The sequence below is a fragment of the Bactrocera neohumeralis genome, chromosome 2 (assembly GCF_024586455.1).
Source record: "Bactrocera neohumeralis isolate Rockhampton chromosome 2, APGP_CSIRO_Bneo_wtdbg2-racon-allhic-juicebox.fasta_v2, whole genome shotgun sequence".
Classification (NCBI taxonomy): Eukaryota; Metazoa; Arthropoda; class Insecta; order Diptera; family Tephritidae; genus Bactrocera; species Bactrocera neohumeralis.
The window spans coordinates 9,823,087-9,845,438 of NC_065919.1; the positions used below are offsets into that span (position 1 = coordinate 9,823,087).

General features: G+C 39.5%; 2 protein-coding genes across 4 annotated transcripts in view; one reads left to right on the plus strand and one right to left on the minus strand.

Annotated features, from left to right (window-relative positions):
* LOC126767828 (trichoplein keratin filament-binding protein) overlaps positions 1-22,352 on the minus strand; it is a 125,389-nt gene that overhangs the window by 13,503 nt on the left and 89,534 nt on the right. The window lies entirely within an intron of this gene.
* On the plus strand, positions 19,609-21,927 carry LOC126767853 (peptidoglycan-recognition protein LB-like). The gene is made up of 3 exons (XM_050485529.1): positions 19,609-21,009; positions 21,143-21,487; positions 21,593-21,927. The coding sequence occupies exons 1-3, from the start codon at positions 20,925-20,927 to the stop codon at positions 21,796-21,798; spliced, it is 636 nt and encodes a 211-aa protein (XP_050341486.1). The 5' UTR covers positions 19,609-20,924; the 3' UTR covers positions 21,799-21,927.

Genomic DNA, 22,352 nt, shown 5'->3' on the forward strand with positions numbered 1-22,352 from the left:
AATACAAATTTGCTAAGACGTTTAATTCCTATTTTCATCAATTCGGTAGAAAGTGAGTTCTCAAGTGTTGTGAGCCTTGATCTCGCAAAGACGCCAGAATCAAGAAAGAAGTGTTGAGATGTTTTCATTTTGTCTTCTTTACAACCTTACAGCAAGAACCACGTTAGAGCCCCTATAACTCTGAAAAGGATCTTGCGAAGCGCTGGCCAAGTTGCCGCAAAGCCCAGCTATCCAGTAGTAGAACACACGAGAAGACCCATTCCCATTCAAAACAGAAAAAATCTGGTCTAAACCAAACACACTTACTATATGACGATATTTTACAAAAATACTAGGAAATCGGCAAATCTCCGATGGCCCACGATGAGAACGTTCGAATTTGAAAGTTTTTCCGAACTTTGAACCACGATTATTTAACGAAGACCTTTACATCTCCAAACTATACGATCAATGGCATCAAACCTTTTGCATAGGAATCTTTCGATGTCTTATTGCCATAAGTTGAAACCGTAACCCCACGTTTTCAGGTTGTATCTCATTAGGTTACTGAAACTTTCAAATGGTACGAGCAAGATTGTTAAAGATTTCGAGGCAAAACTTCGTACATTTGAAGCCGGACGTTTATGGGTTGAAAGCCTGGCTAAAGCAAAAACTAAAACTAATTAAACAGTCTCCCTAAGTTTAAAATGTAACTGTATTACTGGCATAAGAAATTTCACACAAAAACCTTCGCAAACAAGTTGAAAGATTTGCAACATTCAATTTTCAGTTCATGAATGCGAAGTTCATGAATCAAAAACTAACTAAAATTCGCTGCGTTTTTCTGAAACTAAAAACTCTAAGCTTCATCGACTCAAATCGTTTTTCAGCCACTTATTTATTCAGCCTAACTATAAGTGTACTTGAATTGCCAATAACCAATAACCGCAAATCTCCACTACACCCAATACCAGCTCCCAACACCTGCAATTTAGATTTTATTCAACTGTGAAACCAGTACCGGGCGGAGTACTAAATCAGAAACAAACGAATTTGTGGCGCTTTTTTTGGACATACCGTATATTGGTAGCGTTGACTCGCATATACCGTGCGAAAGCCTGCCGCAAATTGTGCACTTGACAGCACTCTGATAGAATTAGTGACCGAATGCGTCGAGTGGCGCTGGGAGTACGCGGGATTTTACGCCTCCAGCGAGCTTAGTGAATCTGACATATTTCAATTTTTACAGCGTAGCCAACACACATCGATATCGTCGAAGTGAGCAACACATGAGTGTGGTATGGACGTGTATTGAAGTGAGCCTTTTCAACTTATGTTGCAAATTTGTCAAATCCGCACTAAAGTGCGCCGTTCGAAAGCATTGCGTGGGTGTATGTGTGAGTGTGCGTGTGTGTACGCCTAACCTGAGGGTATTATTCGATATTCAATTTATGTGGTTGACGTTTGTGTTATCTATATATTCCCAAATTAGTTCGCATACTTTTTCACAGAATTCAATGTCAGACTTTGAACGACGCTTTCTAACGTTTTTTTGGGCTTTACAGTGTATATATATGTATATGCCTTTCTGGTTCGAAACAAAATGTAGAACCGCACACTGTTGTAAAGTTCTCGATAATTGAAGTGAAACTTAAAAATAAAAATGTTGATTTGAATAGAATAGTAAGTTTGAGAATGGAGCTAGAGCAATTAGCATATTAGAAACTTTCAATATACAAGGAGCGTTCCAAAGTAAACAGGACTTAAAAAAAAAGACAGAACAAATGGGTTTTTCGGCAAAATCAATTTTTTTTATTCAAAATATTCTCTTTCTGTTTCAATACAGTTTTTTGCACGGTCCAAAAGCATGTCGAACGAGTGTTTTAGCTCGTTGGTCGGTATGGTATGGCCGTCAGTATGCCGGTGCAAACCTTTTGAATGGCCTTTATGTCTGCTTAACGCTTTTCTTTCATGGGCAAATGCATTTTTCTGAAAAGGAAGAAGTCGCACGGTGACATATCAGGTGAATACGGGGAGTGGTTAATGGTTAAAATGTGATTTTTGGTCAAATAATCGGCCACAAGCGTCGATCGATGAGACGGCGTTTTTGGTCGTCAGTCAATTTGTGCTGAACAAACCGTGCACACACCTTTCGTAAACCAAAATGTTTGGTCAAAATGCGATAAATCGTTGTTTTGGAGATGTTCAATTCCATTTCCATGAATTTCAATGATGATTTCGGCTGATTTTTGATGAATTCACACACAGTTTCGATGGAATTTCCGGTGATCATGGATTTTGATTGGCCCACATGTTGATCGTCATTTATGTCCTCACGACCACTTTGAAAACGTTGAAACCACTTCTTCTCGGGATAGGCAATCATCGCCATAAACTTGTTTCATCAATTGAAACGTTTCGGTAAAAGCTTTACCAATTTTAGAACAAAATTTAATGTTGGCTCTTTGTTCGAAGCTCATTTTCGCACCGATAACACAAACATACTGACACTTAAAACGTAATAACTTCACTTCCAATCGATGAAATGTCATGAAATTCTCATCGGACAATCGATAAAGATAGCAGATTTTAACGCAGCAGTCGACATATAGATGGCGCCACCAGGGGGCGCTAGATACAAAAAGTTACTTCCTGTTTACTTTGGAACACACCTTATAAGCTTCGAAATAATAATGGTATAATAATTACCGTTAGCTTTAGTTTCGCTTGCAGAATAAATACTTTTTGATGATCAGTTAAGTTTTGCACGCGACTAAAGGATAGATATAACAGGTATATTGAGTCCCCGGCAGATCATAGTAAAACAAATTTTTGGACAAAATTCGTTTCTTCTAAATTACACATAGTTTCCTTTAAGGACGATATACTTATTAAAACGACCCTCCAACGTTTCGATACCATTTTTGTAGTATGATTTGTACTTTGCTTCAAAATAGGCTTCAGTTTCGGCGATTACGTCTTCATTCAACGAAAATATCTCACCCAGCCAGCAGTCTTTTGAGATCTGAGTACATGAAAACGGCCGTTTTTTGGCAATTTCGACTTTAAGCATTCCAATAATGCTGTTGATGGTCCCTCCTTTTTCAAGGTAGTCAATAAAAATTATTCCAGGCGCAATCCAAAATACAGACCATAACCTTGCCAGTCGACTGTTTCGTTTTTCTACGCTTTGAAGCGTGTTCATCGTGTGCAGTCCACTCGGATGACTGTCGATTGGACTTCGGATTGCCAGTTATTGATTGAGAATGAGTGTCTGTTCATTAACTCACCATGAATGTTCTTTCATTAACTGTACGTTTTTCTTGAGTGGACTTCACTTTAGCTAGAGGTACTTGATAGAAACATGTTCACCTGCCTTGCAAACAAGGAAGATGACTTTTACCGTAAATAATTGCATGGCACTAACACTTTCGCTGAGAGCTATTTGCACAGTTCAAGAGCAAAAGGGCAGAAGCTTCTTAGAACAGCAGCATTTTCGGGTATAAGGAACGGTATTTTTCGGCATAAGGAACGGTTTTGTCAAATAGGCATGTGTGTATGTATGTATTAACATGTGGCATGATTAATTCGTGAGCAAAAGAAACAGAAAAATAAATTACAGCCAAAGAACACCGAGTCACCCTAGAAAAATGTTGGGATAAAAATACGCACGTACTCATTTGGACGTGTGCTTACAGAAATCAAGTGACGAAAACTCATTGGCACGTGTTGTCAAAGGAGATCGAAAAACGAGCGAGGAAAGATAAATACTTCAGTGAATTCGTACTCACATACTCTCATACACACACTAAAAGACCGTTCTAATTTCGCTCAAGTTTAATTACAATAAAATTGATTTGATGAGGAAATGTTTGCCTGCATTGAACGATTCAGTTCGAAGTTGTTTTGCTGAAAGTAATTGCGTGCGTCCTTTACTCCCGCTGAGAGCTGCCTAAATAAATTATTTCTATTTGATTGCCTAAGCAGTGCTGACGACATTTGGTGAGGTGAGCGAGAGATTACCGCAATATGCCAATTTTCTATTAAATTGTGGGGAACACAGCATAGCTTTAAGACGGTAAAATAGCACAAATTACAAAACGAAAACTTAGTTCGTTATTCCAGTTGCAGTAAACTGTTGTGAGTTTGTGGAGTGTTTCACAAGATCTGCCCGGCAGCGGAAAACTAGTTGCTTCTTTGTATGGTACAGATATTTTCGGAATCGCGTTGCGTTATCTGAGGTACTATCTAACTACTAACTCACCAAAAATAATTTTATGCTGCAAGTTTCGTCAGCAAATGTAGCAATTTGAGTAGGAAGCATATTGACAGAAATATTTCTATAACTTAATACTTCACTTTCAATATGGTAGTGGGTTAATCTCCATTCAATTTTCGACAACCTAGATATGTTTACAAGTGCCTGTGCCTTCACTTTCATGACACATAAAAACACACACACAGCGTAACGCAGCCACAACTCTATTAAAATAAATTGTTTTATCCACAAGAAACCTTTGGCATTATCAACCATCTTGCCAGTCTTACGCATATATACGTGTATGTATATATTCATTCAGGAGAGGACAAATAACAAAACGCGCCACACCTACATAAACGAACATCTAAGAGCGTGAGATGCTGCAACTTAATACCAGGCAACGTGCATCGTGCAACTACCACAAACCAATATGCGTGACTGCAAACCTGTTTCCTTGCATATCAGGTGGCGCCGTGCACCAAGCTTCGCCGCAGACGCCGCACCGCCAATATCAACAACGATGCCATATTCGCCATATTCAGCTTTGAATTGTGCCAGCCACACCAATATATGTATAGCTAAAACGCATATGCAACTAAGGACTCAGCGAGTCGGGTTGGGCTAAATGCTATGACCTCGTTTTGGTTGCATGTGGGTGGGGGTCGGTGTGTGAAAGTGAAGGTGCAAAATTTTCATGAATGTGCATTTTCATATTTTGCTCCTAACATAATACATCATTTTGATAGTATAGCAAATGCAACAACAGCTGCAACAATACAACATCTACTCACACACAGACAAGGTGCGTTCTAAAACTAGCCGAATTTGTTAAATATAGAATAAAATGCCCCAATTATTTTATCTTTGCGAGTTATTATACTCTTGCAACATGTTCTTTGTTCACCTAACGGTTGTTTGTAGCACATAAAACTAATCGAGAGAGATATAGAATTCTTTCCTAATAATATATGTATATCTACAAATGATCAGGTTGACAAGACGAGTTGAAATCCGGGCCACGGCCTCTTCGTCCGACCGTTCGTGCAAACTGTAACTTGAGTTAAAATTAAGATATCGTGATAAAACTGGGTACACATATTTCTTGGCTTCCAAAGTAGTTTAGTATTGGGGATAGGTGTAATCGGACCACTGAACAAAACCTAAAAATTACCATAACTAACCCGTTATTAAGACACACGGCTGTAATTTGGTACAGGGTATTGGAGTAAAATCCCTCTTGCTAGCTAAGCCTTTTCAACAGTGGGCGTAGCCCCGCCCCGAATAAGATTTTGAGGTAAGTCATCTTGAGTATAAAAATTGTGAAAATTGGACCATAATGGTTCCAGCCCACAGAAACCGAAGATGCGGACCCCAGTGCCTATCGCTGACTTTTCATCGAAAATATGTGCGAAATATGTGTGCGATATATAGTTGAAATACAGAGAGAATTCTTTAGTAACCTAATAACGGGTTTTTCAAAAGAGCATTACAAAATTAAATACAACAAAAACGGTTTGACATATCAATAAAATTCTTTATTCTGATTTCTTTTTCATGGCTACCACGGGCACGCTTCGAGAAGTCGAGGCGCTGAACCCAATTTTCGTCTGTTTTCAAGCATAAATCGGTCGACACTGCTGAATTTCATATACTTGACGGTAGCCCCACGGGAAAATAGTCTAACTGTGTCAAATCGCATGACCGAAGCGGCCAATCGACTGGACCATTTCGTGAGATAACACATTCACCAAACTTCGCTGCGTGGCTTGTAACGCCGTCCTGTTGGAACCACATATTGTCCAAGTCCATATCAGCCAATTCCGGCCACAAATATTCGGTTATCATTGAGCGGTAGCGATTCCCAATCACAGTAACGTGTCGGTCTTGATCATCACGGAAGAAGTACGGCCCAATGACGCCACCGGCCCATAAACCGCACCAAATCGTAACTTTTTCCGGATGCAATGGCGACTGATGGACTCATACAGCCAGAAATGAGCCTCATCGCTGAAGATGATTTTTCAATAAAAACCCGGATCTTTTTCAAGTTTTTGCTCTGCCCAATTCAAGAAAATACGACGATTCTGGTGGTCAAGTGGCTTCAGTTCTTGCGTCTGTTTGATCTTGTAAGAATGTAGGCCAAGATCTTTTCGTAAAATTCGCCACAACGACGTCACAGAGATGCCTAACGCTTGAGAACGACGTGTGAGAGACTGATTTGGGTCTTCCTAAATTGATGCGGCAGCAATATTCTCGACACTACGGGCACTTCTTTGTCTCACTGGCACGGGAACATTTTGTACTGTGGTTGTGGATTCAAATCTTTCTACTAAATGCTCAATTGACGATTTATGTTCGTCATATAAATTGGACGTATCGCTCCTAAAGTTGAGGCCACTGACTCCGAATATTTGTGCTAAATTTTAATAATTTCGACTCGTCGTTGGATCGTATATCTTTTCATGACGAAATGGCAAATCTTATGTAAGATAAATGTCAAAAGAGCGGGAGAAAATATTTTCAAACTTCCGGCTGACTTTATACCGCACACAAGTATATCGGGCAAAATGTGGGGAATCTTAGTGAAATTGGATGAGCGTGATATTCTAATAACGGTGCAGCTTTGTGCCTGAAATGGAAAAAATCGAGTGAAAACTTAACCTAGTTTAATGTAAAGTTTTCCACATTTGAAGGTATTTCCCCTGCTTTGGGTCTCACTAGTTGCAAGAACATAAAATTTTTGGTTACACTCGAACTTAGCCTTTTTTACTTATTTTCTATTCAATATGGGTTCCAATAGACTCAAAATAACGTTTAGAATGGTAAACCATAGATTTTTCTATGTAAATTATGGAAATGTTCCCCGATTAATTCTGCAAGAAGTGTGAGTTATCGTCATAAAATGTTTCTTTCTTGTGGCTTTTGAGATTGGGAGAAGAAAATAGTAACGTGGTGATAGATCAGATCAATCGAATATGGAGCGTGGTTGATGAGAGAAATCGTTTTCTTTTTAGCGAAAAATCGATCACTTTTTTATCTCAGTGATTTTTTTTTTAAATTTATCACAAAATTTTGTATTTTTTTTTTTTGTAAAAATGGAATATGGACATAAAAAATTGCACACTTTTGCTTTCATTGAAATAGCCGTAACTTTAACACTCATCAACCGTCTTACATGAAGCTAGGGGGGTTTGAGAGAGCACAAATGTATATTTTAATGCTGTATATTCTCAACAGATATCACTGCCTTGTTGTTTGATTTAAATTTAAAGTTCGGTTCTTTTTTGGACACACCTTGTACAAAAATACAGCATGCTAGCATTTTATAGTGTGCTTCCAGGCGCCACTTGAGTGGTTTTCCATGACAGCATATTTGGTGATTACGCACACACTCACACATTTATACACAAGCATTGAAATGTATTTTCCTATAGACATACATATATACATAACATATAAACCACGCAATAAAATGACTAAGTTGCAAGAATTTTTTCCCCAGCTTGTTTATAACTTTATGTAGTTTTCTCATAGAATGACACAGCTCTGTTTTGTCACTTGAATTCGTCTCTTCTACCACAGTTGGCTATGTGAGATCCAGTGCTAAGTAATCCACAAATACAAATTCAGTTATGAGAACTTCGTTATGGGCAGAGATAATGTAATGAAACGTTATGCGCGAGCACACACATATTAAGAGGTGGCAAGGCGAAGTTGCCACAAAGTTTGGATAAAAGATCCACGTATTCATAACTTACACACATGCATTTAATGCACACGCTAGACTTGATGGCAACTCTGTCGCACACGCACACGCACACACACTGTACGAACGTGTATGCTTGCAGGAAACCTAAGAATAAATTGAAGGAAGACGACGTAAGGCTGCAAACTTACTTGCCGTAGTTAATAAAAGTGACAGCAGTTACCGCAAATGTGGCAACAAAGTGCCTTAGTGCAAGTTGAAATCAAAAACCGAACTCACTATAATAGCAAAGTGCTATAACAACTACAACAAAATATATGTAGCATAGCAATTTGCAAGTGTAATGCGAGCAGCAAGAAAGCACAAAGTGCAACAGGCGCAACACAAGATCCGGCCAGCAATTGGAAGGCAAAAGCGAAGGCTCAAACCAATGTACTTTCATTTTCAAATTAGTAGAATTTCATAATATTTGCATATGTATATGACAGGTAAAGGCTTTTGAAAATTCTCAGAGAAAACAACATACAAGAGCCTAACCTTCGTATAACAAAAACTAATCAAAAATTTCTTTGAATACAGGGAATAAATTAAAATTTATATACACGCTTCTTCTTCGTTATGCAATTGTGTGTGGGTGTATGTGTGTGAGGTCTGTGGCAGAGTATTTTAAAAACAAATAAAATGGCTAAGGTTAAGACAAAGAAAGCGAAGAGATTAGTTCTAAAGCATGTTTTTGAAGAAATGAATTTATTAGAAAGATAACTGGATATGCAAGCCTTGAGGCACACTTCAGTGGTGCGTATAATCATAATCTTCGCGCGCTTCGCACAACTTATGGTCAACATACACGAAGACCGTGGGAGTCGATTCGACGCCGATCGTATGGAACGACTTGGCACATTTTAGGTCGAGATATTAAATTGAAAGCGTACAAAATGCAGCTTGTGCAAGAACTGGAGCCGCTCGACCTTCCCAAGCAATATTGCTTCGCTCTGTGGGTTCTTGAAAAGTTCCAAGAATATCCGATGTTTTCGAGCCAAATTTTGTGCAGCCATGAGGCCTATTTCTGACTCAATGGGTATGTAAACAAGCAAAATTTCCGCATTTGGGACGAAAAGGAACCTAACGAGAATCAAGAGCTGCCATTTGATTCAGAAAAAACAACAGTTTAGTGTGGTTTGTGGGTCAGTGAAATCATCGGTCCATATTTCTTCAAATATGATGCCGGTGAGAACGGAACCGTCAATGGCGACCGTTATGATGCCTGAAATTAAAGCTCGTGATTTCGGCGACATTTGGTTTCAGCAAGACGGCGCCACTTCCCACACATCGCATCAGTCAATTATTTATATATTTGTTGAGAGAACACTTCGTGAGCAGATAATTTCACGTTTTGGAACGGACGATTGGCCACCAAGATCGTGGGATATCATACCGTTAGACTTATTGCTGTGGAGATATGTAAAATCTAAAGTCTATGCGGATGATTACGCTACGATTCAGGCCTTGTAAAAAAACATCACGCCTGTCATTCGCCAGTTACCAGTCAAAATGCACGAATGAGTCATCGAAAATTGGACTCAATGGATGGACCAACTGAGACATAGACGCGGTCAACATTAGAAAGAGATAATCTTCAAAAAATAAATGTCAAAGAATGTTCTTTCGAATGATTGAAGTTTCTGTGTTTTTCTTTAAAAAAAAATTGGGAACCTGGAAATCGATCACCCTATACATAAATACGTACATACCTCTGCGTTTAAGCCTCATATAATTATACTATAAAGCTTTTTCCATTAAAAGCAAACTAATCCGCAAAGTTTTCAAGTGAAATGATGAAAAATGGCACTTTCGTCAATCAGGCTTCTTTGAAATTCAACAAAAAGTCAAAACATTCTCAGCTCCTTAAAATAGCTGTGGCGCGTGGCAAGTTCAATGGGGTAGAAACACGCACAGCCAAAGCAATTTACGTACTTTTAGAAGTATGTGTAATATACACATACTTAGACATTGCCGCATATGTATATGTGTGCATATAAGTTGCTCTGTGTGCAGCAAAAGGGTCCCTCTAGTTTGAAGGGCGAGCGCTTACGATTTGATTGCAATTTCTTTTTGACATTCATTTGAGTTTCCAAATAATTCCTCACATCCGTTGAACAGCACGCCTTAAACAACAATAAAACAAACAAAGAAATGAAACTTGCAAAGTAAAATGAAAAACTCTCAAATAAGGAAAGGCAAAGACGCGGACGAAAATTGAAAAGCTTGTAAAGAGTAGAGAATTTCCAGAATTTCTCTATTAAAAACTGTTCAGGGAGGAAGTGGTGTGAATTGATTGACACTTTCTAAGTGAAGGCTTTCGACATTGAACGAATAGATACGAGTTTAAAAGAAGGTGTTGATTAAATATATAATTTAAATGTTGGAAATATACATTATGAAGAATGGGATAAGACACACCAGTTCGAACTTCGCCTATGACTTTCTAATTATCATGTAGACTACCGATTTTTCAACACAAACGTTCATTAAGTGTGTAGACTTAAGACGCCATAAGTCGAGCAGAACTGTGCTCATTGTGTTTTAGAAGTCATTTGATGACTTTTGCTGATGTGGGAACAATTTCAATTACTTTACACTTTAAATGCGTCAATGTCATAAAATATGGGCGCCCTAAATGGTGTTTCATTTAGCGCAGAGTGGTGGTTCGAAACTTTTGTCATTTTAAGCGGCATTATGAAACTTTTAAGCGAAACGTATGATTGAATCCAAATGGCTGGAGGTGGCCCAAAAGTAAGGCAAAGTTGAAGGTCAAGTGTCAACTTTACAGGCCATAAATGAAAACTTTCACGCATACAAACAAACAGTGTTATACGAATTACATACACAACTACTTACACGTAACAGTTTAGTGGAAAAGCCCTAGGCCTGCCATAGTAAAACACATCTTTTTTTTTGGCAAATTTGGTTTTTTTTATGCAACATACTTTTCTTCAAGTATCACAGTGATTATAGCGACTCTTTAAGGTTTCGATACCATTTATGCAGTGTGATTTGTTCTTTGCTTCCAAATAAGACTCAGTTTTGGCCGTACCATCTTCATTCGACGAAATTTTCTTTCCAGCGAGCATGCTTTTGAGATCCAAGAACAGAAAATAGTAGTAGTTGGGGTAAGATCTGGAAAATCCGTTGAATGCGGAAGCAATTTGAATCCCAGTTCATAGATTTTTGCCTTCGTTTTCACTGAATTGTGACACGGTCCATTGTCTTGTTGAATCAGCACTTTCTCTTCCTTCAAATGCGGCCATTTTACGGCGATTTAGTCCTCCAAACTGTCCAATAACACTATTTAATAGTTGCTGTTGATGGTTCTCCCTTTTTCAAGGTAGTGAATAAAAATTATTCCATGCGCATCCCAAAATACGGACGCCACAAGTTTGCCAGTCGACTGTTGCGTTCTTCCACGATTTGGAGCGTGTTCATCGTATGCCGTCCGCTCGGATGACTGCCGATTGGACTTCGGAGTGAAATGATGAAGTCATGTTTCATTCTTTCTCACATATCGACGCAAAAGCTCGGGTTTATAACGCTTAAACATCTCCAAACACTGTCTCGAATCATCAACTCGTTTTTGTTTTTCGTCAAAAGTGAGTTCGCGCGGCACCCTACCTCTACACAGACCTAGTACTCGTGAATGATACACGTTCAGTTGGTATCTTTCGAGTTCCTGCTATCTCGAACTATTTCACTTTGCGGTCATCCAAAATTATTTTGAGGACTTTTCTGATGTTTTCGTCGATAGCAATTTCTTTGGCGGTCCACTTTTTCTACTACAGCGACTGCTGTCAAATTTGCACACACGCCTGTCGAAGGTTAGGGCTAACAAAAAATCTTATGGCATAATTCTAGTAGCGCCATCTATGTGTCCGGCCGGGAACTTTTCAACTGACCTGTTACGTACCAAATCTATAAGAATTATGCCCATAACTACTTGCAAGTGGTTAATACTTCTCCACCGTCCGACCGTAATATATAAATGAGCCGATTAAAGGACACAAGAACTAAAAGTTATAAAGCAAAAAACGAAAAAACACACATATACTATATACTTATATATTAAGTGAGCGAAAAAGTTTTGGTAACTAACCCAAATCGCCGCCATCAGTGTTGATGGTTGACACGTTCGCCGCCCGCCCAGCCGTAGGAAGCAAATCAGCCTGCGAGCCTTTGACAAACTGGCCTGGTTAGCTGGATGACAACTTGAGGCGGCGATGGCAATGAGTTAACGCTGCATATTTGGGGGGCAAATGAAATACATTGAACATTTCGCTATATAATTATTGATATATCTGTGTATAGTATATGTGCGCCTTTTATTTGCCTTTAATGCCTTTTGACGCCGAGAAAACTCGCAGACCAAATTAAGCTGGTTGTTTCAATAGCTGAAAGGCGACAGATTATACGACTTTGAAAAGCTAGCAAACTCGTCACTTTGTGTGCAGTCTTCACTGCTCAATGTGACATGAAAATATTAATTGCGTGTCTATTGCTTCCTTTGAGGAATTGCACTGTATCACGCCATAAGCGCAACAACAACATCACTTTACTATAATTCGAATATCTGTCACAGTATAGGGGGAACTTGCGCCCACTCCTAGCGCCGTTCCAAAATGTGTTAACAGGATATTGACAGGAGGTCACGCTTGACGTTGAACAAGCGGCGAATATGTCGGCGTGAAAAGTTTGTGTTTTGTGGGCCGAAAAACTTCTTTTTTCTGCACCAACTTAATTTGGTTGTGGCGCTATTTTGTTCGCCTTTTGTTCCTTTAGCCGGCTTTGTGTCACAGTCAACGCACAGCTGGTGGCCAACAACTTGAAGGAGACCACAAAAGGAACTCGCCAAAAGCGAATGAATAAAACCCTAGCCCTGGCGGTTGTAATTAAAAAAGAAAAGCGACAACAGGACAAAGTACAAAACGGTAAATAGCGAACAGCGAATGATAAGGGATAAACGAAAAACACGAAACAACAAATGTTTTTGTTGCAAGGGCGTACAAAATGAGGTTAAACTTGCAATAATAAAAGCATGAAGGCCGAAAGGAAATGATTAACTGATATAAACAGATAAAAGGATTTTGAGGCCACGCGAGTGGCTTTCAATATTATCATCTCAACTTGTGGCTACACAGTGCGTTTCATTTTATTTGAGTATTGCAACATTGTGTATTATCAAGATTATGAACTTCCGAAAAGCTTTAAGAGATTAGCATATTGAAAGCAAACAAAAGCTGGAAAGCATAATTAAATAAATGGTTTTAATCTCAGCCTTTAATTCATATCAGGCGAAAGGTATTCATAGCAGACTAGCTGTTAATAAAATTTGAAACAAAATGAAATAGTAACGGATTTGCGGAAGCTTCTAATTTAAAACATTTTCTTCGCTGTCAACAACAGGAAAGTTTTGCATTACTTGTATTTTGTGCCGCTTTGCTAATAACAACTGAGTAGTTTAAAACGACATTTTTTCTCATTTATTAATTGCCACACACGGCTGAGCCAATTATTTATTATTTTTTTGAAGGGGGATTTTTCTTTTCAGTATCTACATCGAGAGCAGTAAACAATAAAATTCCGCGAACTCTGTGACTTTCTTCGAATTATTCACACGCGATTAGCCACTCAAATGCGTGTGATTGAGATTTTGTTTCAAAAATATTTACTAAATAATGTTGAAATAAAATTAATAAATTTAAATTAAATATTATCTATTATAATCGTATATTTGGTTCATTTTCTAACATTGGAAATTTAAAAAAATATCTATCAAAAAATGCAAAAACTTTAACTAAATAATCCATTGAAGGGTAATAGGATCTTTCGGAGAAGTGATGCAGCCCAGAACGTGAGTACGAAAGCTTGATAATGGCCGACAGGGGTAATGCTCGAAAATTCTACGAAAAAATGCGGCGGCTTACAGAAGGTTTCAAGAATATAATTTTGTAGAACCCCCAAAGGTGGTCTAGTGACCGATGCCCAGAGCATACTTAAATTATGGAGGGAACACTTCTCCAGCCTACTGAATGGCAGTGAACGCACAATACCAGGAGAAGGCGAACCCGATTCCCCAATCGATGGCGATGGAGCAGACGTTCCATTACCCGACCATGAAGAAGTTCGGATAGCAATTGCCAGTCTGAAGAACAACAAAGCGGCAGGGGCCGCTTCAAACACGGCGGCGAAGAACTGATAAGGATCATGCATCAGCTTCTTTGTAAAATATGGTCGGACGAAAGCATGCCCAACGATTGTTATTTAAGTGTGCTATGCCCAATCCATAAAAAGGGAGACCCCACAATCTGCGCCAACTACCGTGGGATTAGCCTGCTCAACATCGCATATAAGGTCTATCGAGCGTATTGTGTGAAAGATTAAAGACCACCGTCAACAAACTGATTGACCTTATCAGTGTGGCTTCAGACCTGGAAAATCAACAACCGACCAGATATTCACCATGCGCCGTTTTTGGAAAATACCCGTGAAAGAAGAATCCACACACACCACCTCTTCGTCGATTTCAAAGCTGCTTTCGACAGCACGAAAAGGAGCTGTCTTTATGCCGCGATGTCTGAATTTGGTATCCCCGCAAAACTAATACGGCTGTGTAAACTGACGTTGAGCTCACGAAACGCTCCGTCTTCGGGAAGGATTTCTCCGAGCAGTTCGATACCAAACGAGGTTTCAGACAAGGCGACCCCCTATCGTGCGATTTCTTCAACCTGCTTTTGGAGAAAATAGTTCGAGCCGCAGAACTATATCATCGGCTCAACACCCGCGCCGTTAGTTCTGCTTTCTCCAGGCTGGACAAGGAAGCACAGAAAATGGGTCTGGCAGTGAACGAGGGCAAAACGAAATATCTCCTGTCATCAAACAACCAGTCGTCGCACTCGCGACTAGGCTCTCACGTCACTGTTGACAGTCATAACTTTGAAGTTGTAGATAATTTCGTCTACCTTGGAACCAGCGTAAACACCACCAACAATGTCAGCCTAGAAATCCAACGCAGGATAACTCTTGCCAACAGGTGCTACTTCGGACTGAGTAGGCAATTGAGAAGCAAAGTCCTCTCTCGACGAACAAAAACCAAACTCTATAAGTCGCTCATAATTCCCGTCCTGCTATATGGTGCAGAGGCTTGGGCGATGACAACAACCGATGAGTCGACGTTACGAGTTTTCGAGAGAAAAGTTCTGCGGAAGATTTATGGTCCTTTGCGCATTGGCCACGGCGAATACCGCATTCGATGGAACGATGAGCTGTACGAGATATACGACAGCATTGACATAGTTCAGCGAATTAAGAGACAGCGGCTACGCTGGCTAGGTCATGTCGTCCGGATGGATGAAAACACTCCAGCTCTGAAAATATTCGACGCAGTACCCGCCGGGGGAAGCAGAGGAAGTGGAAGACCTCCACTCCGTTGGAAGGACCAAGTGGAAAAGGACCTGGCTTCGCTTGGAATATCCAATTGGCGCCACGTAGCGAAAAAAAGAAACGACTGGCGCGCTGTTGTTAACTCGGCTATAATCGCGTAAGCGGTGTCTACGCCAATTAAGAAGAAGAAGATGCAGCCCACCACAGACCAATTACCTAATCAAGCAGCTTAGTCTACGAATAAAACGTTTTTAAATTATTATCTGCATTAAAACTCGAAGCACGCCTCTTTCTTAAACGGATAAAACAAAATAAATCTCGTACTTTTGTAATTTTACTTTGGAAGATCTTGTAAAAAGTTCTGCAGTCAACGCAAAGGCAGGCATGACGTCGTGATGGCCGAGTTTGGATTACTCTCCTTTGAAAATTGCGCAAATCTTTATAAAAAATGTATCTTTGAAATAAAAAAAAAGTTGGAACAAAATATTAAACTTTTTATGTTAAAAAAAAAAACAAATTTGAAAATAGGCAAATAGGCCATTGTCTTATTTACCGACGCCCATGTAACCCTTGAAGTCCATAACGCACTTCAATTTTCCGATCAATGCATATAGTCCAAGCTCAACAAACAGAGTGGATCGAGAATCGAAAAGATACAGGGGTACCCCATTTATTCCAAATATTTTTGATTTGGAAAAAAATGGAGCAAATTATATTATATCCAGTCAAAGTACACATTCAAGGTTACACAGTTATATAGTGTAGTCCATTACGAGGTACCCTACTATTTTAAAGAAAAAAACACAGAAACTTCAAATTTATTGGAGAATGTTTATTATCATTCGAAAGGCATTCATTGGCACTTATTGTTTGAAGTTTACATATCTCTTTCAAATGTTGGTCGCGGCTACGTCTCAGTTGGTCCATCCGTTGAGTCCAATTTTCGATGACTTGTTCGAGTATTTCGATTGGTTAGTCGCGAATGACACCCGTTATGTTTTATTCCAAAGCCTGAATCGAAGCGGGATTGTCCGCATAGACTTTAGACTTTTCATATCCCCACAGAAAAGGGCTAACTGCGATACACGATTTTGGTGGGCCGATCGATTGGCCACAACAAGAAATTATCAGCTCACAGAAGTGTTCTCTCAATACATCCATTGAATGATGCGATGTGTGGAAAGTGGCACCGTTTGTTTGAAACCAAATATTGCCGAGATCATGGGCCTCAATTTCAGGCAACATATAGTCGGTTATCATGGCGCGATAACAGTTGCTATTGACGGTAACGTTCTCACCGGCATCATTTTTGAAGAAATATGGACCGATGACTCTACCGGCCCGCACACCACAACAAACCGTTGTTTTTTCTGGACGAAATGTCAGCGCTAGAAACTCTTCTAATTGCTCTTCGTCTCAAGTGCGGCAATTTTGTTTGCTTACATACCCACTGAGGCAGAAATGGGTCTCATCGCTGGACAAAATTTAGCTCAAAAACGTCGGATCTTCTTGGAACTTTTCAAGAGCCCATAGAGCGAAGCGATGTTGCTTGGGAAGGTCGAGCGGCTTCAGTTCTTGCACAAGCTGTATTTTTTACGCTTTAAATTTAAGATCTCGACGTTAAATAGCCCATGTCGTTCCATACGTCAGTCCGAGTTGCAGCCGAATCGATTATTCACGGTCTTCGGGGTACACTCTCAGCTACGTCTGTTAGATTTTCTTCACTTCGTGCTGAACGTGGTCTATTCGGTCAAATTTTATCCAATAATGAATGCTGGATCTCCAGATGGGCGATGGTGTAGCGAGTACTACGCTCAATAGGCCGATTATTTTGACCGAAGCGCGCAAAACACATTCTTTACAGAACGTAAATTTTCGTTCTAAAGTTGAACGATTTGTAAACGTTGTTCAAGCTTAAGTCTTTCCCTGATGAAAAGCCAAACAATAATGAACAAAAATAGTATGTCAATATGACAAGACTCACGCGTGATTTGTCCAAAAAGGCTAATGAAAAAAGTACCTCTACTTGGATTACCCCATAGAATATAGATCGATTATATCCAGCCCAGTTTATGAAGTTTATCATAAATACAGGTTTCATATTATTGGGGTTATCAAAAATAATTGATTTGGATCAGAAATAATTTTACCGTTAATTTAGGATTTAGGATGTTGGTTACACATCCATCAACACTGCCTTTGAGAATAGCGAATCGAACACACTACTACAGTTATTCAAAAATGATGAGCGTTGTTGAGGTAGCCGCTTACTCACTTGTACCGAATTCAATTCAATAACTATGTTGTTGCTTCGACATGTACATTTTTTGACAAGAGAGTTTAGGCAAAGATAACAAGCAGAACAATCGAAGAGCTTTTCTGTCATTGACTAAACAAACAAATAGACAATGAAACAACCTAAAAGTGTCTCTTATAAGTATAAATAATATATTATAATTAAACTTTTTTCAGCAGTTGTTATGTTAACCATTATAAATATTAACCAAAAATCCACTTTGCATTTATCGACAAGCTGAAAATGAGCAAATATTTGCGTTCAACTAAGTACTTGTACGAGCATTGCTTTGGTACAAGACATACTTTAAATTGAATTAAGATCTCGTAAAGAGCTGTGGAACCTGTTGATTTTACCTACACTACATTAGATCTAAGCTGGCTTTCAACTTATTACATAAAAAACATAAATGTTCAATATGAAATAATCTACTGACTTTACAAACCTCTCAACAATGCTTTAGGAACCCTCAGTTTTCGGGTTAATCTGATTTATTCTTTTTAAGGCACTCTATTAAAAGAAAAGTGTGGCTGTTTTCATCCGGCGTAAATGGAAAAGCAAAGAAAATAATAGCTTCTCAATAATTTTCCAACTAATACCTTTGTGGAAGTTTTTCAACAGTTTGAGTTAATTATGCGAATTAGTGCGGAATCGCATTTAATTATTTCCACATCATTAACTTGAGCTTTTCATTAATAAACAGTAAGGCACACAGCGTTGCATTTCCGCGTCATTAGCAAGCGAATACTCACAATTAGAAGTTGAAATGCACTCGATTGAAGAAACTAAATTTGGTCAAACGTTGGGAGAAAACATGCTAACACTCAAAGCAACTAATGACAACGTGCTGCTGGCTCACGCTCACCATAGCGAAGCAATTTGCAATTGTGCTTTGCGTTTCGGGTAATCCCCGTTCAGTGTCAGAGCACTTACCTACTAACTAGCTGGCGAGCTGTACACGCGTGCCTGTCTGTATGGTCTCACTTAGTCTTACACCGGCAACTTGCACTTCACACTAAAGACGTTCTTAGACAATGTGTGGGTGCTAGATTGACTATCTTTGGCATTTGTATTTGGCGTTAACAGCATTTCGGTGAAGCTCGCTAATAGGCCATTGGCATGTTTAGACAACATGCAGCTTCACATATTTAACATCGGCGAAAATTGCGCTGAACCAGCTCAGCTGGGGGATTTTCTGGCAGCTCATGCTAAATACATGTTGTACTGTTGTCTATTTTATAATGCTTTGCTGTTGGCTTTATTTAATGTAATCACATGCATATAGCCAACTAAAACAAGTACACGTCTAAAAGCATAAAGTTAGTGTAGAGCTGTGAGCTATTGCTAATATGTAACGGATTTTTCCATAGGGACGGTACAAAAGATGAACGATAGGGACAGCAACCAAAGCCATATTTTTTCCGCTCTTTTGACATTTCTCTTCAGTACTGTTCGCCATTTCATCATCGAAAGATATACGTCGAAATTATTAAAATTTACTACCGAAACTCGGAGTCAATAGTCTCAATTTTAAGAGTGCTACGTCAAATTTATGGTCGTCATAGTCAAAGTCAGATCAACCATTGAGCGTCTACTGGAAACATTTTATTTCACAGGCACACTTCGAAATGTTCTCGTGCCAGTGAGACAAAGAAGTGCCCTTAGTGAAATGATCCGGATTTTCATCGAAAAATCATCTTCAGCGATGAGGCTCATTTTTGGCTGAATGGCTTCGTCAATAAGCAAAATATTCGTTTTTGGTGAGGCAGCAATCTACACGTACTCCAAGAGTCAACATTGCATCCCGAAACAATTACGGTTTGGTGCGGTTTATGGGCCGGCGGCGTTATTGGGCCGTACTTCTTCCGTGCTGAACAAGATCGGCACGTTACTGTGAACGGAAATCGCTACCGCTCAATAATAACCGAATATTTTTGTCCTGATTTAAATGATATAGACTTGGACAATATTTGGTTCCAACAGAACGGCGCCACAAGCCACACAGCGAATGTCACAATCGATTTATTGAAAACCAAGTTTGGTGAACGTGTTATCTCACGAATGGCTCAAGGTCGTTCAATTTGACGCCGTTAGACTACTTCCTGTGGGGCTACGTCAAGTCTATGCCAAAAAGCCAGCGACGATTGATAAACTTCGTACGAATATTGACCGTGAAATTGCAGCAGTATCGGCCGATTTATGGTTGAAAACCGTCGAGAATTGGGTTCATCGTCTAGAGTTCTGCAAGCGTGTCAGTGGTGACCATGCAAAAGAAATCGAGTTCCATACAAAATGACATCGAATGTACTATCACAGCGCATTTATTGAAAAACCCGTTATATGCTATACGCGTCCGATATCAGTGATTCCGACAATTGAGCAGTTCTCTGAGAGAAAAAGACCTGTACCAAATTTCTAATCGATCCACATTAGAAAATATAGACATGGCTAAATTGACTGAGTTCGTCACGCTGCTCATTTAGATATAAATTTTATAAGGTCTCTGCCGTTTTCTTCTAAGTGTTACAAACTTCATAGCAAAACTAATATACCCAAATACTCGGAATTTGATGAAACATGACATTAAGTTACAATCTAAAAATCGCAGTTTAAAATTTCGTCCGAGCTAACGGAGAAGAGAGTAAGAAACGTATACGTATGTATTTTGCGAACGTAATAAAGGGTTTGTAGGAATAGATTTCAGTTAAGCGAACTACGTAGACTGCAGAGTAGATTAGGAAACTTTAAATTCTCACAGAGCTTGCGTTTTTGGTCAAAATTTACGCGCTCCAACGCAAACAGCAACAACATAGAAAATGCTCGCGTCCAACGTCACATATTTCCGATTCTTCTCTTTACGGTACACAAAAATGTTTAGCAAGCATAAAATTAGCACCAAATCTGTTTTTGGTCAATAGCCTAATTTATCTTCTATGTCACAGCGTCTGGTTTCGTGTGCGCATAGTCATGGCGAAGCGGTTAAAAATCTCGCCTAAAATATGTTCTATTTGTTTTACAGCAACAAATTATAAACATGCACTAATAACAATAATAATGGCTTAGATGGACGTATAAAAGCTGACGCAATTTTCGCACTCAACACATTTGAGCACCCGACAACGCGGTCAACACTTGGAGCGACTTCGACAATACTCAATTCGCTTATAGCCAAGCGCTTAAAACTGGCCCAAATATATGTAAATATATGAAAGAAAAAAAGCGTACATACAAATATATTAAGCAGGAAAACAATGGAAGCCCACCATGCCGTATTAAGTGTACTTGTGACCCTTACGTCAATTTGCCTTCTGAACCCAGATATTACTACCTACGCCGGTGAGTATTGTGGGAACGCTGAATGTGGTTACAAAAGTGCATGCCTTCTGAGTCGCATATAAACCGACTCTTTGCATATGCTACCCAACTAGTACATACAAACATACCAACACAGAAATTCTCGCTTTTTCAGCTCCAACAGAGATCGGCGACAGTCAATGGAAGTTGATAGAACGCAGCGGTTGGTGTGCACGTCCGCCAAAGGATCGAGCAACTTTTGCAGGAGCCGCGCCGTTCATCATCATACACCACTCCTATAAGCCCGGTATGGCTCTGTCAGAATCGGATTGCCATCTGGCCATGCAGCAGATACAAGACTTTCACATGGATGAGCGGCATTGGTCCGATATTGGCTACAGCTATGCAATTTGCGGTGATGGCAATGTATACGAGGGCCGCGGTGCCAATGTGGTCGCAGCTCATGCGCCTCACTACAACAATCGCAGCATTGGACTGCTGCTAATAGGCGATTTTACCGGTAAGAATCGTTGACGGCAATTACAATGACGACGCTACTTGTAATGTTGAGTTACAGGTCCATTTACAGCTTACTCACAGGCAATTTTTTTTATGAATTTTACAGAAGCACTGCCACCGTCCAACATGTTGGAAGTGGCGCTGGATTTTATACAGTTCTCTGTGGATTGCGGCTTTTTGCGTGAGGATTACATTTTATATGGGCATCGGCAAGTGCGCAATGGCACCATCTGTCCAGGCGATGCACTGTATGCCGCGATACAGAAGTGGCCGCATTGGCAAGAGGATGTGGAAGACATAGCTTACTTGTAGAGTGTGGGTGCGAGCGAACCCAGTGAACAAAGTAATTGCCGCAGGATTAAAGTAGCGACCCTTGCAGTATTAAAAATAAAAATAAAAGAGTACAAATAAATTGTAATATTTTTTAATGCAAAAATTAAATTTAATGCTTGCCATAAACGATGTTATACTGTTAGGAAAGCGTAAGTCCGTTTAAATATTAATTTTGAGCTCAGGAAATTAGTACCTCAGTTAGGTTAGGTAAATGGGCTGATTATTCGTGAGGAGACGAACAATCCCACTAAGACACAGAACTCCTAGATATGGATCTAAAAGACCATCGCTTATCGAAAAAACGGTTGCGAACAAAGCTCTTACAATGTCAAAGGTACACATTTCGTGATCCTTAGCCCACTCTCGCCGTTTAGACCACATTTTCTCAGTGAGAAGAGCGTTTTTTGCGAGTCTGCAAGATTTCGGACCCATGTCGTTTAGTCTACTTTGATTTGTCCGAATGCTGCATGTGATTTTCATGTTGCCAATGAGAGGCATAATAGTTTTAAATGTGTTTCTTGGCTCGAATACAA

Coding starts and splice junctions, on each gene's coding strand:
- LOC126767853 (XM_050485529.1), top strand. CDS start 20,925: ATGGAAGCCCACCATGCCGTATTAAGTGTACTTGTGACCCTTACGTCA. Junction 21,010..21,142: donor AGATATTACTACCTACGCCG/GTGAGTATTGTG, acceptor TCGCTTTTTCAG/CTCCAACAGAGATCGGCGAC. Junction 21,488..21,592: donor GCTAATAGGCGATTTTACCG/GTAAGAATCGTT, acceptor TGAATTTTACAG/AAGCACTGCCACCGTCCAAC.